This window comes from Ursus arctos, unplaced genomic scaffold, assembly GCF_023065955.2.
Source record: "Ursus arctos isolate Adak ecotype North America unplaced genomic scaffold, UrsArc2.0 scaffold_15, whole genome shotgun sequence".
NCBI classification, from domain to species: domain Eukaryota; kingdom Metazoa; phylum Chordata; class Mammalia; order Carnivora; family Ursidae; genus Ursus; species Ursus arctos.
The window spans coordinates 49,152,952-49,174,458 of record NW_026622819.1 but is presented as its reverse complement, the minus strand read 5'-3'; the positions used below and the strand labels follow the sequence as shown (position 1 = coordinate 49,174,458).

The 21,507-nt window shown below is 43.4% G+C and overlaps 1 protein-coding gene across 1 annotated transcript in view; it reads left to right on the top strand.

The window, feature by feature from the left end:
• ATP10B (ATPase phospholipid transporting 10B (putative)) overlaps nt 1–21,507 on the top strand; it is a 203,820-nt gene that overhangs the window by 131,363 nt on the left and 50,950 nt on the right. The window contains exons 7-12 of the mRNA XM_026510910.4: nt 1,374–1,505; nt 4,772–4,899; nt 6,731–6,983; nt 8,071–8,309; nt 17,314–17,505; nt 19,018–19,618. Coding sequence (XP_026366695.3) covers nt 1,374–1,505; nt 4,772–4,899; nt 6,731–6,983; nt 8,071–8,309; nt 17,314–17,505; nt 19,018–19,618 — 1,545 coding nt within the window. The remainder of the gene's footprint in view (nt 1–1,373; nt 1,506–4,771; nt 4,900–6,730; nt 6,984–8,070; nt 8,310–17,313; nt 17,506–19,017; nt 19,619–21,507) is intronic.

Here is a 21,507-nt window from a genome sequence, read left to right as displayed (position 1 = left end):
ATCTGAGGACCCCTGACGTGACGTGAGCCTGAAGCAGGTGGGAAAGGCACGAAGCCACCAGTGCAGTCAGCCTGTGCTCATTGCTGTGGAAACCCGCCCCCCTCACAACTACAGCAACTTGAGTCTGATTAATAAGCCCAGCGTTTGCTCACTCCTACTGTTTTGTTGCCACTTTAAATCCACAAGGCAACCAGCTAAAGAGCATTAAAGCCATTCACTGCTGGAGTTGATATATTGGTTTTCTTTAATTTTGCACAGCAAATATGTGGTGTTTTTTTAATTTGCTGTGAAGTACAGCATGGTGGTTAAGTTTAACAGCCCCAAAGGACAGGCTCTGTCTAAAGACAAAATCTCAGCTTGGCTCTCAGCTCTTAGTTGTGTGGCCTGGGTACCATGAATTGGTAGGAGAAAGAGTGGGAATCAGAATCCTGGGTTCTCAGTATGGCTCTGATGTCATGGTTCTTTCCATTTGGGCAGGTCCCTTCTACTCTTTGGTCCCCAGTCTCCAACTGGAACAAGGGTGATTGGATGAGATTGGTAGTTTTCAAATTCTGTTGTCCTCGCTTTGAACAAAATTTTATGCAGAACTCCAGGATAAGTGTAGAGCAGCTCAAGGCCAATGCTGGAGTGGAGGTTTTTGGCCCCTACCACTCTTACACAAGCAACACCAACACCTGAGGCAAAGAGACAAGAATGAAAACTATTGGCCTCAGGCACTGTCCTGCCACAGGGCCTTGGCATGTACTGTTGCCCAAGCCCAAAACCATGTTCTCCCAACTCTTTTCTCTCCTTTAAGATGTCCCTTATATGTCACCTCCTCTGAGAAGCCTTCCCTGACCATGTTCTGTAACACCATCTCTTACTTATCAGCCCATTGTTTATTTCATGGGACTTATTACTAACTGTAATTATTTATTTGTTTTCTTGAATATTTTCACCAAAATGTGAGTCATCTGTCTCGTCCTTGTATCCTACCATTAGCCCATAACAGTGCCTTTGTGCAAATTAGAAAAAAAAAAAAATAGCCCTTCCTCTAGACAGCTTACTGTACATTTGCAGAAACGTATCATGATAAACCTACAAATCTACAACAACAACTGAATGAGGGGTGTTTCTTGAGTTGTGCAGTGTACAACCTTAGCTCTGTCATTGTGTACCACAGTGTCTGGTGTGGAGGTGATGCTCAGTAAACACATGTGAAAAATTGTGTGAGGCCTCTGCAGCTGTGCTCAGCAATCTCCCTGAGGCAGGAAAGATTTATGTAGAGGAAGAAGTCTCTCTTCTATTGTAAGCTCCTGTGAGAAGAGCTAAGGATATGAGCCAGGCCAGAGGAAAACAGAAGTTAAGACTTATTACCTCATTTTCTCTCAAAGGCCACGAGACAAAAGCCATGCTGAACAACAAGGGCCCACGGTATAAACGCAGCAAGATTGAGCGGCGCATGAACACAGACATCTTCTTCTGCATTGGACTCCTCTTCCTCATGTGTCTCATTGGAGCTATAGGTATGGAATGTTCTAGAAGGAACAAGACCACAGTAAACTTCTGTTTCTTTGGGGAAGTTGTTTCAGCTGAGTCTCAGTTTCCTCATCTATTAGAGTTAATAAAAAAATAAATCCTACCCTGTATTTTAATAGGCTATCAATCAGATAAAAATGCTTGTGGGGGCACCTGGCTGGCTCAGATAATAGAGCGTGTGACTCTTGAGCTCAGGATCCTGAATTCTAGCCCCATGCTAGGGGTGAGATTACTTTTAAAAAAAATGCTTATGAAAACCTGCTGAAATTATTACGTACTCTAAATATTAGGACTATTATCTATCATTTATTTCACCAAGAAATACTTACTGAACCCAGGCACTCTCTTAGCATAAGAGAATAAAAAGATGAATCAGTTTGAGGACTAGTCCTTAAGAGCTCATAGTTTAGCAGGAAGAAGTCCAACACATGAAGAGAACTGGTATAATCTGTCCTATACATGCAAGTACTATCTTAGTTTTCTATCATTGCTATAAAAAGACAACACAAATTTAGCAGTTTAAAACAATACTCATTTATTCTGTTACAGTGCTGGAAGTAAGAAGTCCAAAATTAATTCCACTGGATCAGTTCAAGGGTCAGCAGGGCTCACTCCTTCTGGAGGCTTTGAGGGGAGACTCTGTCTCTTGTCCTTTTGAGCTTCTACTGACTCCTTCCTCTTTCTTCAAAGTGCGTTACTCCAATCTCTGCTCACACTTCCCTCTCCTTTTTCTGTAGTAGTATCTCCCTATGCCTCTTTTTTATAAGGACATTTATAACTACATCACTGGGCCCACCTGGATAATCAAGGACACTCTTCCCCATCTCAAGACCCTTAACTTAAATCACATTCTCAAAGCCTCTTTTGCCATGTAAGATAGCATATTGTTGGGGCCAGGATGTTAGGATGTGGACATCGGAGGAGGCCATTATTCACACTACTGTTGGTAATATGAGAGCATCAGGGGAGGAAGTCTTCCTCGAAGAGGTCAATGGAGCTGATCCCTGAATGCAATAGGCATTCACCACAGGAGGTAGGCAGCAGAGACAGGATGGGGGCGGGGGGTAACTGTGAAAAGAGAGAAGTCACTCTTAGCCCCAGGAACAGCACAAGCAAAGCACAGAGGTAGGAAGGAGAATCATTTTATGCAAAGGAGCATTTGGCTCTTCGGTGTGGCAAGAGCAAGGCCAAGCATGGAGACCTGATTAGAACCAGTCTGCGGCCACGTTCTATAACTGCTGAGTGTGGAAAGCTGCAGAGGTATAGACATGAATAATTTGAGCCATTTAAGTTGATTCTCAGAGTGTAGGCAAAGAGGGACACTTGGTCTTATCCACTTTCTCTAAGGATGGTCCTCAGAGACGATCAAGAGGAAAAATTCATGCTAAGTCCAGAACCCTCTGCTGACCCCAAACGAGTGGGCAACAATGGTGTTTGCTCTTTACTTGCCTTGATCAGAAATTGTGCCCATCGCTGTTCTTGGAAGATTGTGTCTGAAAAGATAAGACCTCCTAGGGCCCAGGGAGATTTTGTGTGCCACCATGGTGAGGACGAGGGGATTTAGTCTCATGAGTACCCTGGGGTTTTTAACTGTGCTTCCCAGATGTGTCTAATGGCACTCCAGGTGAGGGTGGCCCGCAGCTGGGAGGAGAATAGCCAGAGGGCCAGTGAAGTAGGGGAACAACACCATCCGCTTGTGGCCACCTCCATGCCCTCAGAGACACTGCAGGAACTGTTTGTTGCCTCTGCTTCAGAACAGGTTTTTTGAGGCAGCGTGTGAGCTGGAAAGGACATTTTAGATCATCTCACTGTGTCTCCAAAGAAAGGAAGTTAATGATTAAAAGGTCACACAGTGAGATAAAGTATAGGCAAACCAGAATCTGCTTGGCAGATTGCCCAAAATAATAAGTAAATTGAAAAAGTAACAGGGAGGGGAAGAATTGTATGCTGTCTGAGAACCACTACTCATACACAGTGACAGGCCTCTGATGGTGCCTAATTAAAGCACAGTGCCTGCTATGAAAGCTCTCAAGTCAGTGTCATTCAAGAGTTCTCTATTGTATGCTTACTTGGACTGCATAAAGATGATGGTTTTTTTTTTTCTTTGCCCAGAATGCCCTCCCTAGGCCTTTTTGATCACCTGAAGCCTTCCTGGTCTTCAGGACCTCTCAAGGGCTCCTCCTTCATGCAGACTTCCCTGTCTCCCTTGAAGGCTAGAGTTATCTGCTCTATAATAATACCTTAAAATAACCTCATGTCTGTAGATCTCCTTTCTTCTGCCATGTATAATGGCATTGGGCCCAACCTCCTGGGCAAAGAAGCATCCTGGGGACAAGACAGCTTCCCCTATGCTTTTTTTTCCCCGTAGTTCCTATCCTGGGGCTGAGAGCATTATACACATTTGGTTATTCTATTTTCACAGTAACCCCACAGAGGAGGTATTATTACTAATTGACAGATGAGACACTGGGATTCAGAAAGCTCTGTAGCATTTCCTCTTATTAATCCTCAAGTGATGAATGTTTATCCCCATCTGTGGACAAGGAAACAGGGTTCGTTCTGCATTTGAATATGTTACTATGAGTTCTCATAGCGTTCCACACTCTGCATAATACCTCTCACACTGTGGGATTTGTCCCTTTACATCTGGTCTGACTTAGGGACCTCCTCAAAGACAAGAGCTGAGACCAATTCCTTCCTGAATTAATAAATGTTGGATGGGGGAGGGGGGGGACAGCAGGGAAGAGTGGGTGAACAGAGACATGGGTGAGTGAGTGTATGGATGGATGAACTGTGGATGGGTGGGTGGATGAATAGATGAATTGTGAAAATGTGGATGGGTAGACGGATGAATGGGTTTATGCATGGGGGAAGAAGAAGGGCTAGCTTACAGGTCTATCAAGATCCCCAGCCATGCACTTTTCACCACACAACCGAAAAGAACTTGGGTCCCCTTTTCTCTTTCCAATCCTTCTATAACAGGACTGCATCAAAATATAAGCAATCCCCAATGCTAGTCTCCTCCTGGTGAGACAGACTTTAATTCCATCAAGAGATTGAAATGTAGGGGATGTGAAGGACCACTTTAGATGAATACATACATACAGAACTAGGCTGTACAAAATAGGGATGGGCTCCTCCAAAGCACACTCACTTTCAGGAATAAATAAAGTGCTGATATAATAGCCCTTAAGTAGATTAATATAGAATTAAGTGAAGATTCTGCTTAATCTCTGATTTTGCCTGCTCTCAGGTCACTGCCTCTGGAACGGGACCTTTGAAGAACACCCTCCCTTTGATGTGCCAGATGCCAAGGGCAGCTTCCCTCCCCTTGCCCTTGGAGGCTTCTACATGTTCCTTACAATGATCATCCTGCTCCAGGTAGGAAGCCCTCCCTAGCGAGGGGCTCAAGAAGACCTATGATCAGTACCTGCACAACTTTGTGAAATAAAGAAAAAACAGTGCTGGCCCCAAGAAAGAACTAACTGAAATAAGATGAAAAAAATGGTCATTGCTTTCTTGTGAGTCTTTGAAGGTACTCACATTTGGGGTAATGTCAGGACAAGCCCTACCTTGTGGAAGGAACCTTGCTTTCAGATAATAGTAGAGGAAAATATTTATCAGGCTTTTCTATTTAAGAGTAAGATTATAGTAGTAATCCAAGTGTACCCGCCTCTTTGCCAGATATAAAAGAACAGGTAAAATCCTAATGACCTGGGAACAGAAGAAGATAAAATAGCTCAGAGAACTGCAGAGAACCATCAAGCCCTAAGGATTGGGAGAAAAAAAAAAAAAAAACACAGGTTATGGGGTGCCTGGGTCGCTCAGTCGTTAAGCATCTACCTTTAGCTCAGGGTGTGATCCCGGCATTCTGGGATGGAGCCCCGCATCAGGCTTCTCCGCTGGGAGCCTGCTTCTTCCTCTCCCACTCCCCTGCTTGTGTTCCCTCTCTCGCTGGCTGTCTCTCTCTCTGTCTGTCAAATAAATAAATAAAATCTTTAAAAAAAAAAAAAGAAAAAAAACCCACAGGTTAATGTTTTAGCATCTGATAGATTTAGAGGGAAAAAACACAACTGGCCCTATAGAGGAGAAAACACAAAAGCATAGAGCACCTACAAGAAAGGGGCAGTAAGGAATAAAAAGATGAATAAATTCTTTAGGCTCTGTAAGAAGTTACAGTCAATGAAAAGATGAGGGAAATTGCAGTTTTGTTTTGATGAAGCTCCATTTACATTCAATTTCTTGTAGTATTTGAGGGTGTTTTGTTCTCTTACAGGTGTAATTTTTTCAGTCATTAGTTCATTCATGCATTTAGCAGAGTAATCTTTTTTAAATGTGAGTTGGACCATACTGTTCCTCTGCCCAGAACACTCCCAATAGTTTCACATCTGCTCCAAGAGAAATCCACAGTCCTATGGCAGTGAACGAGGCCCTACATGATCTGGACTCTGACTTCCCCACTGGCCTCACCGCCTAGCCATCTCCTGCTCATTCGTACAAGACCTGCTTATTCTTTCCCCTCAATTACCCAGCCCACTCCCACCCCAGTCTTTGCCCAGAATGCTCCTCTTCCCACAGATAACTTCCTGGTTCACACCCTCATTTCTTCAGATCTCTGCTCAAAGGTCATGGTTTATAAAAGAGTCCCTCCCAGTCACCACCTTCTACCCTCTTGACTTTTCTTTTTCACTGCCTGATATATATTTCTTTATTTGTTTACTGGAATGTGAGGTCTTCAAAGCCAGGGATTTTGTTCTGCTTGCTGCCATCTCCAGGACCCAGCACAGGATCTGACACCCAACAAGCGCTTGGAAGATATTAGGTATTGAATCAGAGACAGTAATCAACAATGGGTCTGAATACATATAAAAGTTAGTGACAGCCCTTAGTGGCACAGCGATCTGAGGGGTATCAGGAAACTCTGACAGAGGCACTAGAGCTCCTTCTCCCCTAACCACTCAGTCATTAAACAACCAATAGTGAGTGTATACTCTGTACCAGACCTCCCTGGTTGAAGAAGGCACCTGTTTTTCAGATGCCCCTAAGAATTCCAAGGGAGGCATAAAGTCATTGACCTTTAGTTTCTCAGAGAAAGTCCATCATGTGAGCTGACCTCAGCTTTCCATTAAATGCCTTTGCTACCCACTGGTGAGAGTTCTGAGACAGGACACTGGCCTGGTCTCTGACACTGTGGGAATCAATCTCCCTACAGGTGCTGATCCCAGTCTCCCTGTACGTGTCCATTGAGCTGGTGAAGCTCGGGCAAGTCTTCTTCCTGCATAATGACCTTGACCTGTATGATGAAGAGACCGATTTGCCCATTCAGTGTCGAGCCCTCAACATCACTGAGGACTTGGGCCAGATCCAGTATGTCTTCTCTGACAAGACGGGGACACTGACTGAGAACAAGATGGTCTTTCGGCGTTGCACTATCATGGGCAGCGAGTATTCTCACCAAGAAAATGGTACGAAGGTTCCTAGGGGCCCTTAGCCCTCTTTCTAAATGAATCACCCTGCTCTCCTAAAAGAATGATAATGAAAGACATTTTCCTGGATCCCCACAGAGGTTTCCTGGCTCTGTGGCAGGTTGCTTCCTGTATCCCTGTGGGCTTCCTTTTCCTAGATCAGTTCTGTTCTCATCACCTGTAAACTTTCCTTTGTTCACAAAGGCTATCAGTGATCTCTTGTGTGGTAGCCCTCCATTCGGTCTTTGGTGCTATTTACACACAGGATTTTTGTCTGTCAGGAATGTACTGGAAACATGTACAAATTATGTACCAGTTATACAGCCGAGGTTTAAGAATTTTGGGGGTCACTTTACCTGACATGTCAGGACAGGCCTCAGTGTAGACACATGATCAGATTCAATACATCCAGGAAAAGCCTTCCACATTAACTGATCTTTTGGATTTTTACTGAAGCAGAGCTTTGACTTAGGAAGTATGGCTGAACAATGCCTGGACTGTCATCACACATGGACTGAAGGTGGCCTGTAAAGCTGACCTGATTTCCTCAGCAGCCCTCCACCATCACACCACAAACACAACACACATACTTTCTAACTAAGAAAAGAAACTCTCAGGAGAGCAGCATTCATTCTTTTGAGTGGGAGGAAAAAAGAAAGGGAGCGATATTATGGGTCCCCCAATCACCTTTGCCATGTGGTAACCACTTAAATGGGAGCTTCCAATCTCTTTTTAATAATAATAACAACTACTCTGACCAGTACTCAGAGTGTATCAATCACTTTGACACACTATTTTATTAAGTCTTCCAAACAACCCTATGAGTTAGGTACTTTTTTAAAAACCCTAATGGAGGAAATAGGGGCACAGGTTTAGTCAAAGCTCAGTCACATAGCTAGGAAGTAGTAGAGCTGTATTTGAATCTGTGCAACTTAGTTGCACCCCTCTTTCTCTAGTCAAGGTAGCCCAGTTGCCTATGCTTCAGAGCAGCAAAGTGCTCTTACTCTGTGCTCTTTCCTCTACCCCAAGTAAGACCATGACTTGGCCAAGGTATGACTGGTGCAATAGCAGGACTCCTTTCTTGCAGCCAAGAGACTGGAGACTCCAAGGGAGCTTGACTCAGACAGTGAAGAGTGGACCCAGTATCAGTGCCTGTCCTTCCCAGCCCGATGGACTCAGGGCCCAGCAACACTGAGAGGCCAAGGATGGGCCCAGCCTCTGAGGAGATGCCACAGTGCCCAGGTACCCATCCAGGGCCACTCCCGACAAAGGTCTGTGGGACGCTATGAAAGCTCACAGCCTCCTGTGGCCTTCAGCAGCTCCATAGTAAGTACCTGTATTTTACTCTTCAAATTGCAAGTGGCCTCTTTTGGGGATAGATGGGAGGGGACTCTGGGGTATGAAAGAAAAAAGACTGTATAAGTCCTGAAGAGCTCTCAAAATGGTCTTATCTGCAATCCTCATATGTGTTTTGTTGGCCAGTTACACTTCTTGTTCATTTTAAATGTTCAGTGTTTAGAAATTGGGAGGTTTCATATAAACATATAGATTTCTGGCTTCTCTTTTTATTTTTTTATTAGTTAACAACTTTTTATTTTATTTTTTAATAATATTTTTTTATTATATTATGTTAGTCACCATACAGTACAACCCTAGTTTTTGATGTAAAGTTCCATGATTCATTACTTGCGTATAATACCCAGTGCACCATGCAATATGTGCCCTCCTTACTACCCATCACCAGCCTATCCCATTCCCCCACCCTCCTCCCCTCTGAAGCCCTCAGTTTGTTTCCCAGAGTCCATAGTCTGTCATGGTTCATTCCCCCTTCTGTTTACCCCCCCCCCACTTTCTTCCCTTTCTTCTCCTACCGATCTTCCTACTTCTTATGTTCCATAAATGAGTGAAACCATATTATAGTTGTCTTTCTCTGCTTGACTTATTTCGCTTAGCATAATCTCCTCCAGTCCTGTCCATGTTGCAGCAAATGTTGAGAAATCATTCTTTTTGATGGCTGAGTAATATTCCATTGTATATAATGGACCACATCTTCTTAATCCAGTCATCTGTTGAAGGGCATCTCAGCTCCTTCCATGATTTAGCTATTGTGGACAGTGCTGCTATGAACATTGGGGTGCATATGGCCCTTCTCTTCACTATGTCTGTATCTTTGGGGTAAATACCCAGTAGTTCAATTGCTGGATCATAGGGTAGCTCAATTTTTAACTTTTTAAGGGACCTCCACACTGTTTTCCAGAGTGGCTGTACCAACTTGCATTCCCACCAACAATGTAGGAGGGATCCCCTTTCTCCACATCCTCTCCAACATTTGTTGTTTCCTGCCTTGTCAATTTTTGCCATTCTAACTGGCGTAAGGTGGTATCTCAGTGTGGTTTTGATTTGAATTTCCCTGATGGCTAATGATTTTGAACATTTTTTCATGTGTCTGCTAGCCATTTGTATGTCCTCATTGGAAAAGTGTCTGTTCATATCTTCTGCACATTTTTTGATTTATTTGTTTCTTGTGTATTGAGTTTGAGAAGTTCTTTGTAGATCTTGGATACCAGTCTTTTATCTGTAGTGTCATTTGCAAATATCTTCTCCCATTCCGTGGGCTGCCTCTTAGATTTTTGACTGTTTCCTTGGCTGTGCAGAAGCTTTTTATCTTGATGAAGTCCCACAAGTTCATTTTTTCTTTTGTTTCTCTTGCCTTTGGAGATGTGTGATGAAAAATGTTGCTGTGGCTGATGTCAAAGAGGTTGCTGCCTATATTCTCCTCTAGAATTTTGATGGATTCCTGTCTCACATCGAGGTCTTTCATCCATTTGGATGAAATGTCTTCCCCAAGACACACAGAGAGAAACAGGAAGCTTTCTTTTGTAGATCTCAGTTGGGACACACAGATTCGCTCCCCCTTGTTCAGCCTGACAATCTTAGTAGCCCAGGAAAACTGCAGCCCTGAGCCAGGCAGTGTAACTTTTATTCAGGGCCTATCTATCACTAGGGCCTACAACTATCACTGGCTGTTCTAAAAGTTAAATAGCATGATGTGTATGTCGACCTGCAAGTCCCTTCCAGCTACAAATTAGGTACATTTAGGGTCACATGACCCAGGTGTTCACCTTCGCTCCTTCATCTCTTCCGTGACTTTGGTCAACTAACTGAGCTAGAACCTCAATGTCTTCATCTTTAAGAAGCATTATTGTTCTGTCTCATGAGTTTATTTTGAGGACTTAATTCTTAAAATCATGTGTTCTGGATAGATAACTCATGGAAGTCTTAAACAATCTCTCTCAAGGAAAGCTGTCTGCCTTGCACAAATGTTCTTATCTAACGACATGGGAAATGGGAGTTTTCATTAAGTACAATGTCAAGCCCTATCCCCTGAGATTCTGGTATATTTGGTCTAGGGTAGGGCCGAAGCATTCATCTTTTTTATTTCTTTTTTTTATAATAATTTTTTATTATGTTATGCTAGTCACCATGCAGTACATCCTTCATTTTTGGTGTAATATTCCATCTTTTTTATTTCTGATGATTCTAGTGAGCAACAAGATCAAGAACCTCCGTAAGCATAGCATTGCCCCTCTAGAAAATAATCTTCCTTTGGCTCAAATGGACATCTGCTATAGCTTGGGAGGCATTGGCAGAAAGGGAGTGATTTAGGCTGCTTTAAGGGGCTCTGAAACTAACCCATACAATATCTGTGGCTGGAGTGGCAGGTCCTTGAATTAGTCCATAGAGAATATCTGTGGCAGTCCCAGGTGGACCTCCTGGCTCCCGTCCCCACCCACTCTTAGCAAGCTCTCCAAGCTTGTGTCCTCTTCCACCTGACCATCTGACATCTGGTCTGGTTGGATAATAGTCTCTTGGCACCCCCAGTTCTTTACCTTCCCTTTGTAAATCAGTCAGAACTTGCCTCTAAAACCTCCACGTTGCCAAGTCCTGGCAGAGCAAGCACCCTACCACATTCTCAAGACGCCAGTTGTTGGTTTCCTTGGAACTTTGCCCTAAACCCAAAGTAAAATGAGCATCAAGGCTAACAGCAACAAAAGCTGGCTTTTTTTCTTTTACTACAAAGAACAAGGAAGTTATCAGTTAATGCCGCCTAATTGGCTGCTATAAACTCTGTGGCTTTAGGGTGGGGATAATACACTTAGGAAAGTGGTGAGCTCTAAGCCAATGTTTAAGAGTACTGGCAGATGGAAAATGAAATGGGTTTTGGGGTTTTTTTTTCCCCGCTTGTGTGTAAGAAGCCAAGACTTGAGCAGAGAGTCTTTGTTTAGAAGTGCCACTTACAAAAGTTTTTCCGGAACCATCAAACCAAAGAATATCTCCCTAATCATAAAATTTGCATTGGGGCTGCTTAGGCTCCTCCAGATGGCACCACCACTTCCTTCTGTGGGCATGGCCTCTCCCACCTGTCTGGAAAGAATGCAATAGAGAAAAGTAAAGGAGGTGTCTTTGGCCCTCTGCCTCCTTTCTCTAGTCTTGGTCTTCCTTCCTTTCTTTGAAAGAGATGTGTACAGCACTTCCAGTCTGCTCCAGACTGGTGAGGACAGCCCACAGATACAACTCCCACTCGAAAGTTAGATAAGAGTCCTGATTTAATTAGCCAAGCACACAAAATCTTTTCGGAAGTACTGTGACCACACAGGGCAGAAACAGATGAAGCCTATATCAGCTGTGCCTCCCTTAACTTCCAGGGTGCCAGAGGGTGGCACACAGCTGCAGTGACCCTTTTCACATGGGGCGAGGTCTTGCAAGATCTGGAAAACTCCCTTCTTGCTAGGCAACTTAGTTTCTTTCCTTGGGGCTTATGGCCCTTTTGGGAAAAGCTTATCTTACAATCCACATGCTTCTATTTAAGCAAATATTTGTTAACATTGGGTTCTCCCGGTTCTTAAATGAAAGGCAGTGTCCTCTAGGTCACAACCTCAACCTGGGCAAAATCATCACTTTCCTAAGCCATAGTTCAGCCTCCAGCTCCCCAGCAACCAAGAAAGTTTATGTTCATGAAAGTGTTATAACCACATAATTAAGTAAGTGGTAGAAAGTAACTGAAGGTCAAATGGTAAAAAAAAATAAGTCTCCCTCCCTCCTCTTCTGTTCCCCACAACCCCAGTGACAACCATTATTTGCATTTTCTTGTGTATGTCCCAGAGGTGTTTCACTACATGGGAGCATACAAGTGTGGTATACACATGAGCACATCCTTTACTGCAGATATTAGCATGCCCTGCACGTTGTTTTGGACTTTGTTTTTCTTTTTACCTAGTGAATCTGGGAGAATATTTCATAGATGTAGACAGATATTCAGTGGAGAGCTGCCTCGTCTTTTTTTTTTAATGGGTGTTAGAATTTGTTGGATGGTTGAGCTGTTGTCTATTTATACATGTGTATTTTTCTATAGTATTTATTCTTCAAGCATAATTGCTAAATTGTGTGTATCTTTTTAATTTTGAGTAATACTTCCCAAGAGGTTGTATTAGTTCAGACACTCACCGACAACAAATAGGTCTGTTTCTGTCCACTTCTTCCAATTCTGTGTATCTACACTCACTATCTCCATTTCTTTGGAATAGCCTGTCATTTGTCGTCAAACATTAAGTAAGCATTGACAATATGGCATATACTGTTCTAAGCGCTGGGATATAAGTTGTAATCGGGCATTGTCCCTGATTTCAGGAGCTAGAACCCAAAAGGGAGGAGAGAAGAACACCAGTACCTAGAGAACACTCCTCTTGGTGCTGAGTTATGGGTGCACAGATGCTGTAGGAGCCCAGAAGAGGTGCACCTGCATCAGATGAGGCCTCGGGAGGGCTGCCTGGAAGGGTTAGCACCTGAGCTGAATTTGAGACAAAATTAAAGATTAACCAGAGCAAAGAGAAGACCATCTAGCGGGGAGAGGTGAGGAATGCAAGTGACACGAAGAACTGGAGTTTTGAGGAGTAGCTGGAGTAAAAGGTAAAGTATGGAGAGAGGTTAATGCCTGGGGATGGAAGCCTGGGAAGAACCAAGCCACAGAGATTTTTCTTCCAAGCTAGGCATGAGGGTTCCTGTTTATTTCCACTGCTGGCTCCGTGGATTCCTAATAGCAGCAAACTGCTACACCCAATGAGTGATCGTTGCCAATGTGAACTTGGGTGAGTTACCATTAAAACTGAGAAAAGAGTAGTAGACTAGAGGTTGGCCTGCTTTCCCTAGCCTTCGATGTGGGACGTACCTCAGCCACGTAGCACACAGTGGCCATATAAATTCTTGCTACTCGAACTGGGATCCTGGGACCAGCAGCATGAGCGTACTTGAGAACCTGTAGAAATGCAGGTGCTCAGGCCACACTTCCAAACTGCTGAATCAGCATTTGAGTTTAAACAAAATGTCCAGTTGATTTGTGTGCATGTTAAAGTTTAGAAAGTGCTGGCGTCATGTTTAAGGGTTCAGGTGTTGGTATCAGGAGGCAGAACTGGATCCAAGACCCATCATTTTTGTTGGTTTTGTGACCTTGGACAAGTTACTTAAATTCAGTGAGCCTCATTTACCTCATAATTAAAATGGGAGAATAACAGTAGCTATTTCAATGCTGTCATGATGATGAAATGATGTACATGAACCCACTTAGCAAAGCACCTGACTTTGTTATAAATTGTCAATAAATGTTATCTAATGATAGTAATAGGATCCTTGAGGGTATAGTGTGAGATCCAAGATCACCTTCGTCAAAGAAGGTTTTTATGAGCTTTAAGTGTTCTCTAGTAGAAAGAAATCCAACCAGTTGGGTACCTGGCTGCCACAAGGCTCTAATCTGAACAACTGGGAACCCATAATTTTATATTTCTTTTCCTTCAGAGAAATAGACTAGCCAGAGGAGGAAGGGGGCATTGCTCTAAGTGTCCTAAGAGCCAAGTTCCTAAATGTTAATGGGCCAGACAGGAAACCAATGAGCTGTGGGCAAAGGGAACCACGAAGAACCTTGCCCTGTGGGAACACTCTGTGGTGACTGGATAAAGCTTAACTGACATCCGCTGCTGACACCTGTAGGCTGGGCCTGCTGCCAGTGCCAGAGAGAAGCAGGCTCTTAGCAGAGATTCTTTTTTTTTTTTTTTTTGGTAATGCATTGCTGTATGATTGGGTTGAAATATACTAAAGAAGAGTTTTAACGAAGAGATCCCATGAGTTAATCAGTGGTGGAGTAGCATGGTGTCCTAGATAGGAGTCAACAAAGGTTTGAACGCTTGCTGTCTGCCAGGCACTGGGGACATATCGCGGACTGTCTCTGCCCTCATGGCACTCATAGACTAAAGGGTAAATGAACAAGCAATAAATAACCATTAAATCATTTTAACTGTGTTGCCATTTGGAAATACGTAATGCATAGCTTAGCGCAAAGCAGTATGTTGTCAGAAGCTGGGAGTCAGGTGGTGTGAAAACTGCTCTAGTTATGACCCTAATTCAATGTGCAGTCTTGAGTAGTTCACTTTTCTCCCCCTCTGACATTCAATTTTATCATCAGAAAAATGGGAGATTTGGCTTTGATGACCTCCAAGCTTGTTTGCAGATCTGTGTATCTGTGGTAAGAGTTAAAAGCATCCCATTTGTGTATACCCCTAGCCCCAAATGAAATCTTTTTCCTCAAAAAAGAAGATTCCCATAATCCCTTTTATAATCTCACAGACTATCTGCTGAGTCCTAAGGATTAGATACATAAGCCTTTTAGTTGTGCTTGGGATGCCAAACACTAAAGATGTTGGCTGTCAACAAGTACCAAAGGCTACTTCCTTCTCGTGGGAGATCTTGCCTGGCACAGAGGTTAAGAGCATGAATTCTAGTTGGACGATCTCAAATCAAGTAAAGGAGTCTCTTTCACTTATCATGTGACCTTGGGAAAAACAGTTAATCTCCCTGGACAGTGGTTTCCTCATCTGATACATGGGCAACCAGGAGAATAGTACTCGACAGATAATGTTACTGTGGAGCTACAGTGAGATAATGGATGTATCCAGAATATAAGAAGTACGTATGAATAGGAACTATCCTTACTACCTTAAGAAATGAGCTCCAAGCCCCTTGAGTGATGATGGTACACTGATAACAGGCAGTGGGTGGAGCCTGGAATCTGGCTAGGGAAGTTTGTCAAGGAGCATTAATAAGGGAACACTGCTACTTTACCGTGACCACGGAAAGGAAAGAAAGACTCTAGACTTGAAATCAGAGGGTCTGACATCTGATTCTGGCTTTATACTGACTCACTGAGTGACACTGGTTAAGTCAGCCCATCTTTCTGGGTTTCAGTTAAGTTGGGACTCTGAGAAGTCAGTGAGGTCACATAAATGACATTGCTTGGAAAAGTAGGAAGGGTTTTATCAAAGTGAACTCCTGCTAGGAAGACTGCATTCAAAGGCAAAGAAGTTAGATGGTGCATGCTCCCTTCCTAGGCTTTCTGAAAACAGTGACACCACATGGTATGGATGGTTCACCATTGCTTATCACAAGGCAATGAGAAGAAATGCAGACTTGATGCAGTTTTACTAGCATTCTTCCTTTTAATAAATACTTTTTTCTGGATGTTGTCTTCCTAAAATGGTATGAACCAGAGGAAGTGTAGCGTTGACTCTTGGACAGCACTCCAAATGAAGGCTGGAACTCTTTGCTCCAGTCCATTTCCCTTCATCTCCCTGTGCTGTTGGAAAGCCCAACTCTCATCCCTGCAGGCATCAAGTGCCTCCCTTGGGTGTCTGGGTTTCCTCTCCTGTGCTCTCACCTATACCAGCAACGCAGGGAGAATAGAGTCTGACTTCTGGAGTCATTGCATTTGGTAATCAGAGAAGACACTTTCTCCACAGGGTTTTGTTTCTTTTCTTTTTTTTTTTTTTTAAATCTCAATTTGGGTTCTTATTTGTAAAACCTGCCAGCTCACTGGCACTCAGTCTAGCTCATTGGCACTCAGGCTTCACCCTGCACAAATTAATCAAGATTCCTTCAGTCCATCTTTTTCAGTCATTGATAGAATTTCTTCTAAACTTTAACCTGTGAACTATGAACACTGTTAGAAATGGTTTTGTGTGGAAATTTCTTCGCACAGTGGCTTTTGTAGTACCTGTTAAAAGCCAGGTTTTGTTGAGCTTCTGCTTCAAACAAAGCAATAGTTGGGGCTCTAGAATGTACCGCTTTGTGGAAAATTCAGTCTCTATTTCTGAGGCTCTTATCTCTAGAGAGATTCAACATGGATATAAGAAAATTGAATTTAAAATATAGGTCAATATGTGGTGAATTCCAAAGGGACGGTGTAAGTGGTAGTTTCTACAAGGATGTGAAAAATTGGAAACCCATGAGTCAGATCCAACCCACAGATTTTTCTTTTTAAAAAAAAAATGAGTTCTCACATTATCTCTCTTTATCTTGAAAAATCAATAGATTTCACAAACTGGACTAGAACCAGAGCACCTCAACTAGCAGAGCAGTTGCCACCTTTTAGGCAGAGTAGGATTTGCCAAGTCTCACAGCCCCTGCCATCCCATAGTGTCGTCCTCTGTACCTTAGCCCACTACCCTCATTCACCTTATCTACCTGACTCCTGTGGACATTCTGAGCACAAGAACATGCTGTTGTGGCTCAAAAGACTGAGAACTCATTGTGGGCTGGATAAAATCTCATGGACATGTGGAACTTCTCATGGCTACTGAAGTCTAGGGAGGATTTTGGAAGACAAGAGACGGCTTTCCAAACAAGATACGATCAGGGGTAATATTAAAAGGGAGTATACAACCAGAAGGCAGCAAACAAACCAGCAGGCTGAGCAGGTCTGCAAAGAGAAACAGTAAGAGTAAAGAGGAGGAATGCAGACTGTGGAAGGATTTAGGCGCCAGACTGAACTGACTATGCTAACAATGAAGATCTGAAGGGTGTCAAGCTCAAGAATACCTTGAGGGAAATGATGTTTTGGAAAGATGCATGGCTAATACATATGAAGGGTTTGAAAGAAAAGAGGTGAGAGGCAGCAGTATTACTTCAGAGGCTGATGCAGAAATCCAGATTTGAAGACTAGAGGTCTGTGCCTGGCTGAAGGCATCAGCAATGAAGGGCAAATGGCAGGGAGCAACTTGAGGGAAGGGCTGCCAGAGTCTATAACTGATGGACGTGTAAGGTTGAGGAAAGGGAGGAATCACATAAGAATACATTGACCAGGCCTGTGGGAGGAGGAGATGTGCTGGAGACATGACTTCAGGGAAGATTGTATCATACTTTCCCCAGGTGTGCATAGAAGCTGCTGGAGGGGCCTTCCTCCTCAGTCCCTTCAGGAAAGACTCTCATCTAGGCCTTTCTTTCTCAGGAAAAAGATGTGACTCCAGATAAAAATCTATTGCCCAAAGTGCACGATGCTGCCCTGTGGCTGGAGACCTTGTCAGACACCAAACCTGTCAAGCCTTCCCCCTCCACCACCTCCACCATTGCTGACTTCTTCCTTGCCCTAACCATCTGCAACTCTGTCATGGTCTCCACAACCACAGAGCCCAGGCAGAGGGTAAGGATCACTGAAGGTGGGTGGTGGGATGGATGGGAGGAGAGCTAGGGGCAAGGGGTGAAGCCCTGAACAGAGAGACAAACACCTGAGCCCTAGTCACAGCATCACCATTTCATAATTGTGAGACTTTGAACATACTTATTTTTTCTGGGCCTCAGTTTCCTCATTTTTTAAATAAAATGGAAGAAGTTATATATGAGCTTTCTATGTAGCTTTCAAATTCTGTATCTGTCTGTCTATAGGGTAGATATTAAGAGTAAATATTTACTAATCACTTTCTATGTGCCAGGCTCCATGCTAAACACATCACCTGCATTACCATTTAATCATCACAACCCCAAAACCCTATGAGGTATGTCCTTGGATTTTACAAGTGAAGGCACAGTGGCTCAGAGATTTCAGCAACTTAACAAAGGATGTATGGTTAGTACACAGCAGAACCATGTGTACAACTCCATAATAATATCACATTACACTGTCTCTGCTTTTATGTGAGGGCAAAATAATAATAATAATAATTATTATTATTATTATTATTATTCACACCACGGGTGAAGTTCTGCCAATTTAGAAATAACGCAGCTGGAAGGCCATTTATAGAAGCTTATACTCTGAGTTGTTTTTCAGTACTAAAGATAGATTGATCTTCAATTGTCCACAAACTTTCACCCAAGCTCCCTTATGAGTGACTGATGAGAATAATTGAGTGTTATAACTGGTGGGTATGAAATCAGGAAAAAAAAGGTTCACCCAGGTACCAAACCAGAGCCTCCCATTATTACACCTAGATCCCAAACCACTCTGAACAGTCATTCCAGCCACTGAAAACTCACCAAGTTATCAAAAAATTTTAGAGAGCTTTGGGAGGCAGGAAATGTTATCTGAGGAATCAGCTCTATTTTCAAGAAGGGAAAAAGTACATTTTGGGAAGGACAGCATCCAACTCTCAATTTTCAAATTAATGGGGAGACATTAGCTGGCAGGTAGCTCAGGAGTCCAATCTCTGGAGCCAGGCGGCCCCAGATTTGAGTCCAGCTCTATTACCTACACACTGGGTGGTCATGTCCAATTTATTTAACCTCTTTGTGCCTTGGTTTCCTCATCCAGAAGTTGAGATAACATAGCAACCCCTAGAGTTGCTAGGGAGGGTGAGATGAGATGCTGAATGCAACGATAAAGCAAACAGAGCCATGGTAAGGACCCAGGTAATGTGAACTTTTAATAAGGGTCTGGCTTTTGTCTCCTTTTTTTCCTTTGTCCATGACCAGAGCAGGATGGTAATATTGAGCATTACCAATCCCTAGAATGTCAGGGCTGGAAAGAACTATCTAGCCTAATTCCCTCATGCTATAGGTAGGTGAGCTGAGGTTCACAGAGAAGACTTGACCATAATCACTGAAACCCCAAATAATCTGCTTATTACAGAATGGCCTTCATATTCTTTGATAAAACAGCTTGATATTTTTTCCAACATTGAGACTTAATGTTCCACTTCCCTCCTTTGGCCACAAGGTCACCATGCCACCCTCAACCAAGGCTATGGGGACGTCCCTGGAGAAGATTCAGCAGCTCTTCCACAGATTGAAGCTTTTGAACCTCAGCCAGTCATTCTCATCTACTGCGCCCTCTGACACTGACCTGGGGGAGAGTTTGGGGGCCAACATGCCTAACACAGACTCAGAAGAGAGAGATGATGCATCTGTGTACAGTGGAGGCTACTCTACAGATGGTGGCTATAGGAGCAGCACATGGGACCAGGGTGACATCCAGGGGTCTGGATTGGATGCTTCCTTGGAGGAGGTGCTGGAGGCCCCAGCTGTAGGCCTGGCCAGCCCTGAGCTCTATTATGAGGCTGAGAGCCCTGATGAGGCAGCCCTGGTGCATGCTGCCCATGCCTACAGCTTCACGCTGGTGTCCCGGACACCTGAGCAGGTGACCGTGCGCTTGCCCCAGGGAACCTGCCTCACCTTTGACATCCTCTGCACCCTGGGCTTTGACTCTGTCAGGAAAAGAATGTCCGTGGTTGTGAGGCACCCACTGACGGGTGAGATCATCGTCTACACCAAGGGCGCAGATTCGGTTATCATGGACCTGCTGGAAGACCCAGCGTGTGGTGAGTCCCACCTCACCAGGGCTCTAGGAAGAGGGCTCCTTGGTTTAAGAGGCAGCACAGAACAGTAATAAGGAGCTTGAGTTATAGTATCACTTAGTCCAGCAGGTCCTAATTTGAACAGAGGGAACAGATGCTTTCCTCAAAGCAGGTTCCTTAAATCATGCTGCATTCTGCATCTCCTCGCCCTGGAGAATTACAGTGCTCATAAGCTTATTAAAGACTTAGGGCAGTCTTACACTGGAGAAACCTCTTTAACTTTATCCCAATTTCTGGTTTTTCACACTCATTTAAACATGGATTATCCATACACATTTTTTTTCTACCATGACATCCATTAACATAACCTAGAACACACTGTGGTCCTAACTCTTAGTTTGGGAGAGAAGCCAGATGAACCCAGGAAGGGAGGTGACTTAAGAGAGGTACACAGCCTAGCCCCAAGTATCCTGAATCCCAATTTGGAGCTTTTTCCATGCTACCAGAATTCTGCACCAGGCTCAGTCTGCTCTGGGAAGCCTCAGGTGTCCCTCTTCATCACCCTTTTCCCCAGCCTCCCCCAAATGGATTTTCATAAACTTGAGCCAAGCCAGAAAAATGTTTCAAAGTCCCTACATATCAGCGTCCAATTTTGGAGCAGCATGAATTAGTGTGCAGCCGCTTCCTGATTGCTAACAAGAAGAAGACAGTTATGGGGCTATGATTCTCCCAGGATAGTAGATTCCAGCCAAGCTTTAGAATTGCCAAGGCAGCCCTGTGCCTCCTGCATTATCAGCTGTGGACCAAAGCCAAGAGGTTCATGGGGATTGATGAGTGTTTAGAATGGGAAGGGAGCTAATTAGGTTTCTTCATCCCCAGACTCTGGCAGACATAGCATTCTATCCCTGGGCAACAGCCATCCAAGCTGCCCTGGAGATTTTTTGTTGTTGTTGTTCCTCACCTGATTCCAAAGTGGATTAGAGATGCTTCCGATAAAAGACACATACACAATATTACTATAAGAATTGAGAATCAAAGCTTTGAAAAGGAGAGAAGAAAATAACCTTAGGTGTAATATATTCACAGTGTTTGAACATTCAGTTTGACCCTGAGGTTCCTGGTAGCCTGAGCAAAAAAGTAAACCCCAAGGCACACAGGTAGAAGGCAAAAGAGACTCATCTCAGGGAGCTAATATCTTTGAAAATAAAATATTGTAGGTAGTGCTCAATAAGCACAAAGACTGTGCTTAAGGCACCAGGGAAAAAGTAGTATCTGAAAAAATGAGATAATCTTTGAAAGGATTTTTATATTGCATAAAAACAGCCTTGGAATACTCTTGGGAAAAATCAGAGATGTGTTGAACTTCCTTATATTTATTTTACTGTAATGAATTGTATGTTTAATTTTGCATTATATGGAGAGAGTAGATGAGGTACACAAAACCTGCTTACTACCTAGGGCCTCCAAGATCACAATCCAGCCCTGGTAAAGAAGGATTTGGAAGCCTTTTCCCAGCTCAGCTTTACACAGTGCTGCTTCTGATTAGTGATGTCTGTGACATCTTAAGTAAAGGAGGTGGGGATGGCATCAATCCTGCCCCATACCTGCCAATCCAGGCTGAAAAATCCTTTTTATCTGACAGATAAAAGTGCTGGATTTTCAGGAGAAAATGATAAAAGAAAAAACATCAGACTTCATTAAGGGAACTTCAACACAATGAAATATTTTTTCATGCTAGATTTATAGGAAATGCAAAAAATATTTTTTCTAGGGCTATTTCCTATTCTAGAAAGAAAGCCTAACTCAAAAAACCCAATATGATGAAGAAATTAGCAATGAGATTCATATCTGTGGCTATCTTGGGACCTAAGTTAGTATAAACACTGAAGTAGATGACAGAGGGGATCGTGGAT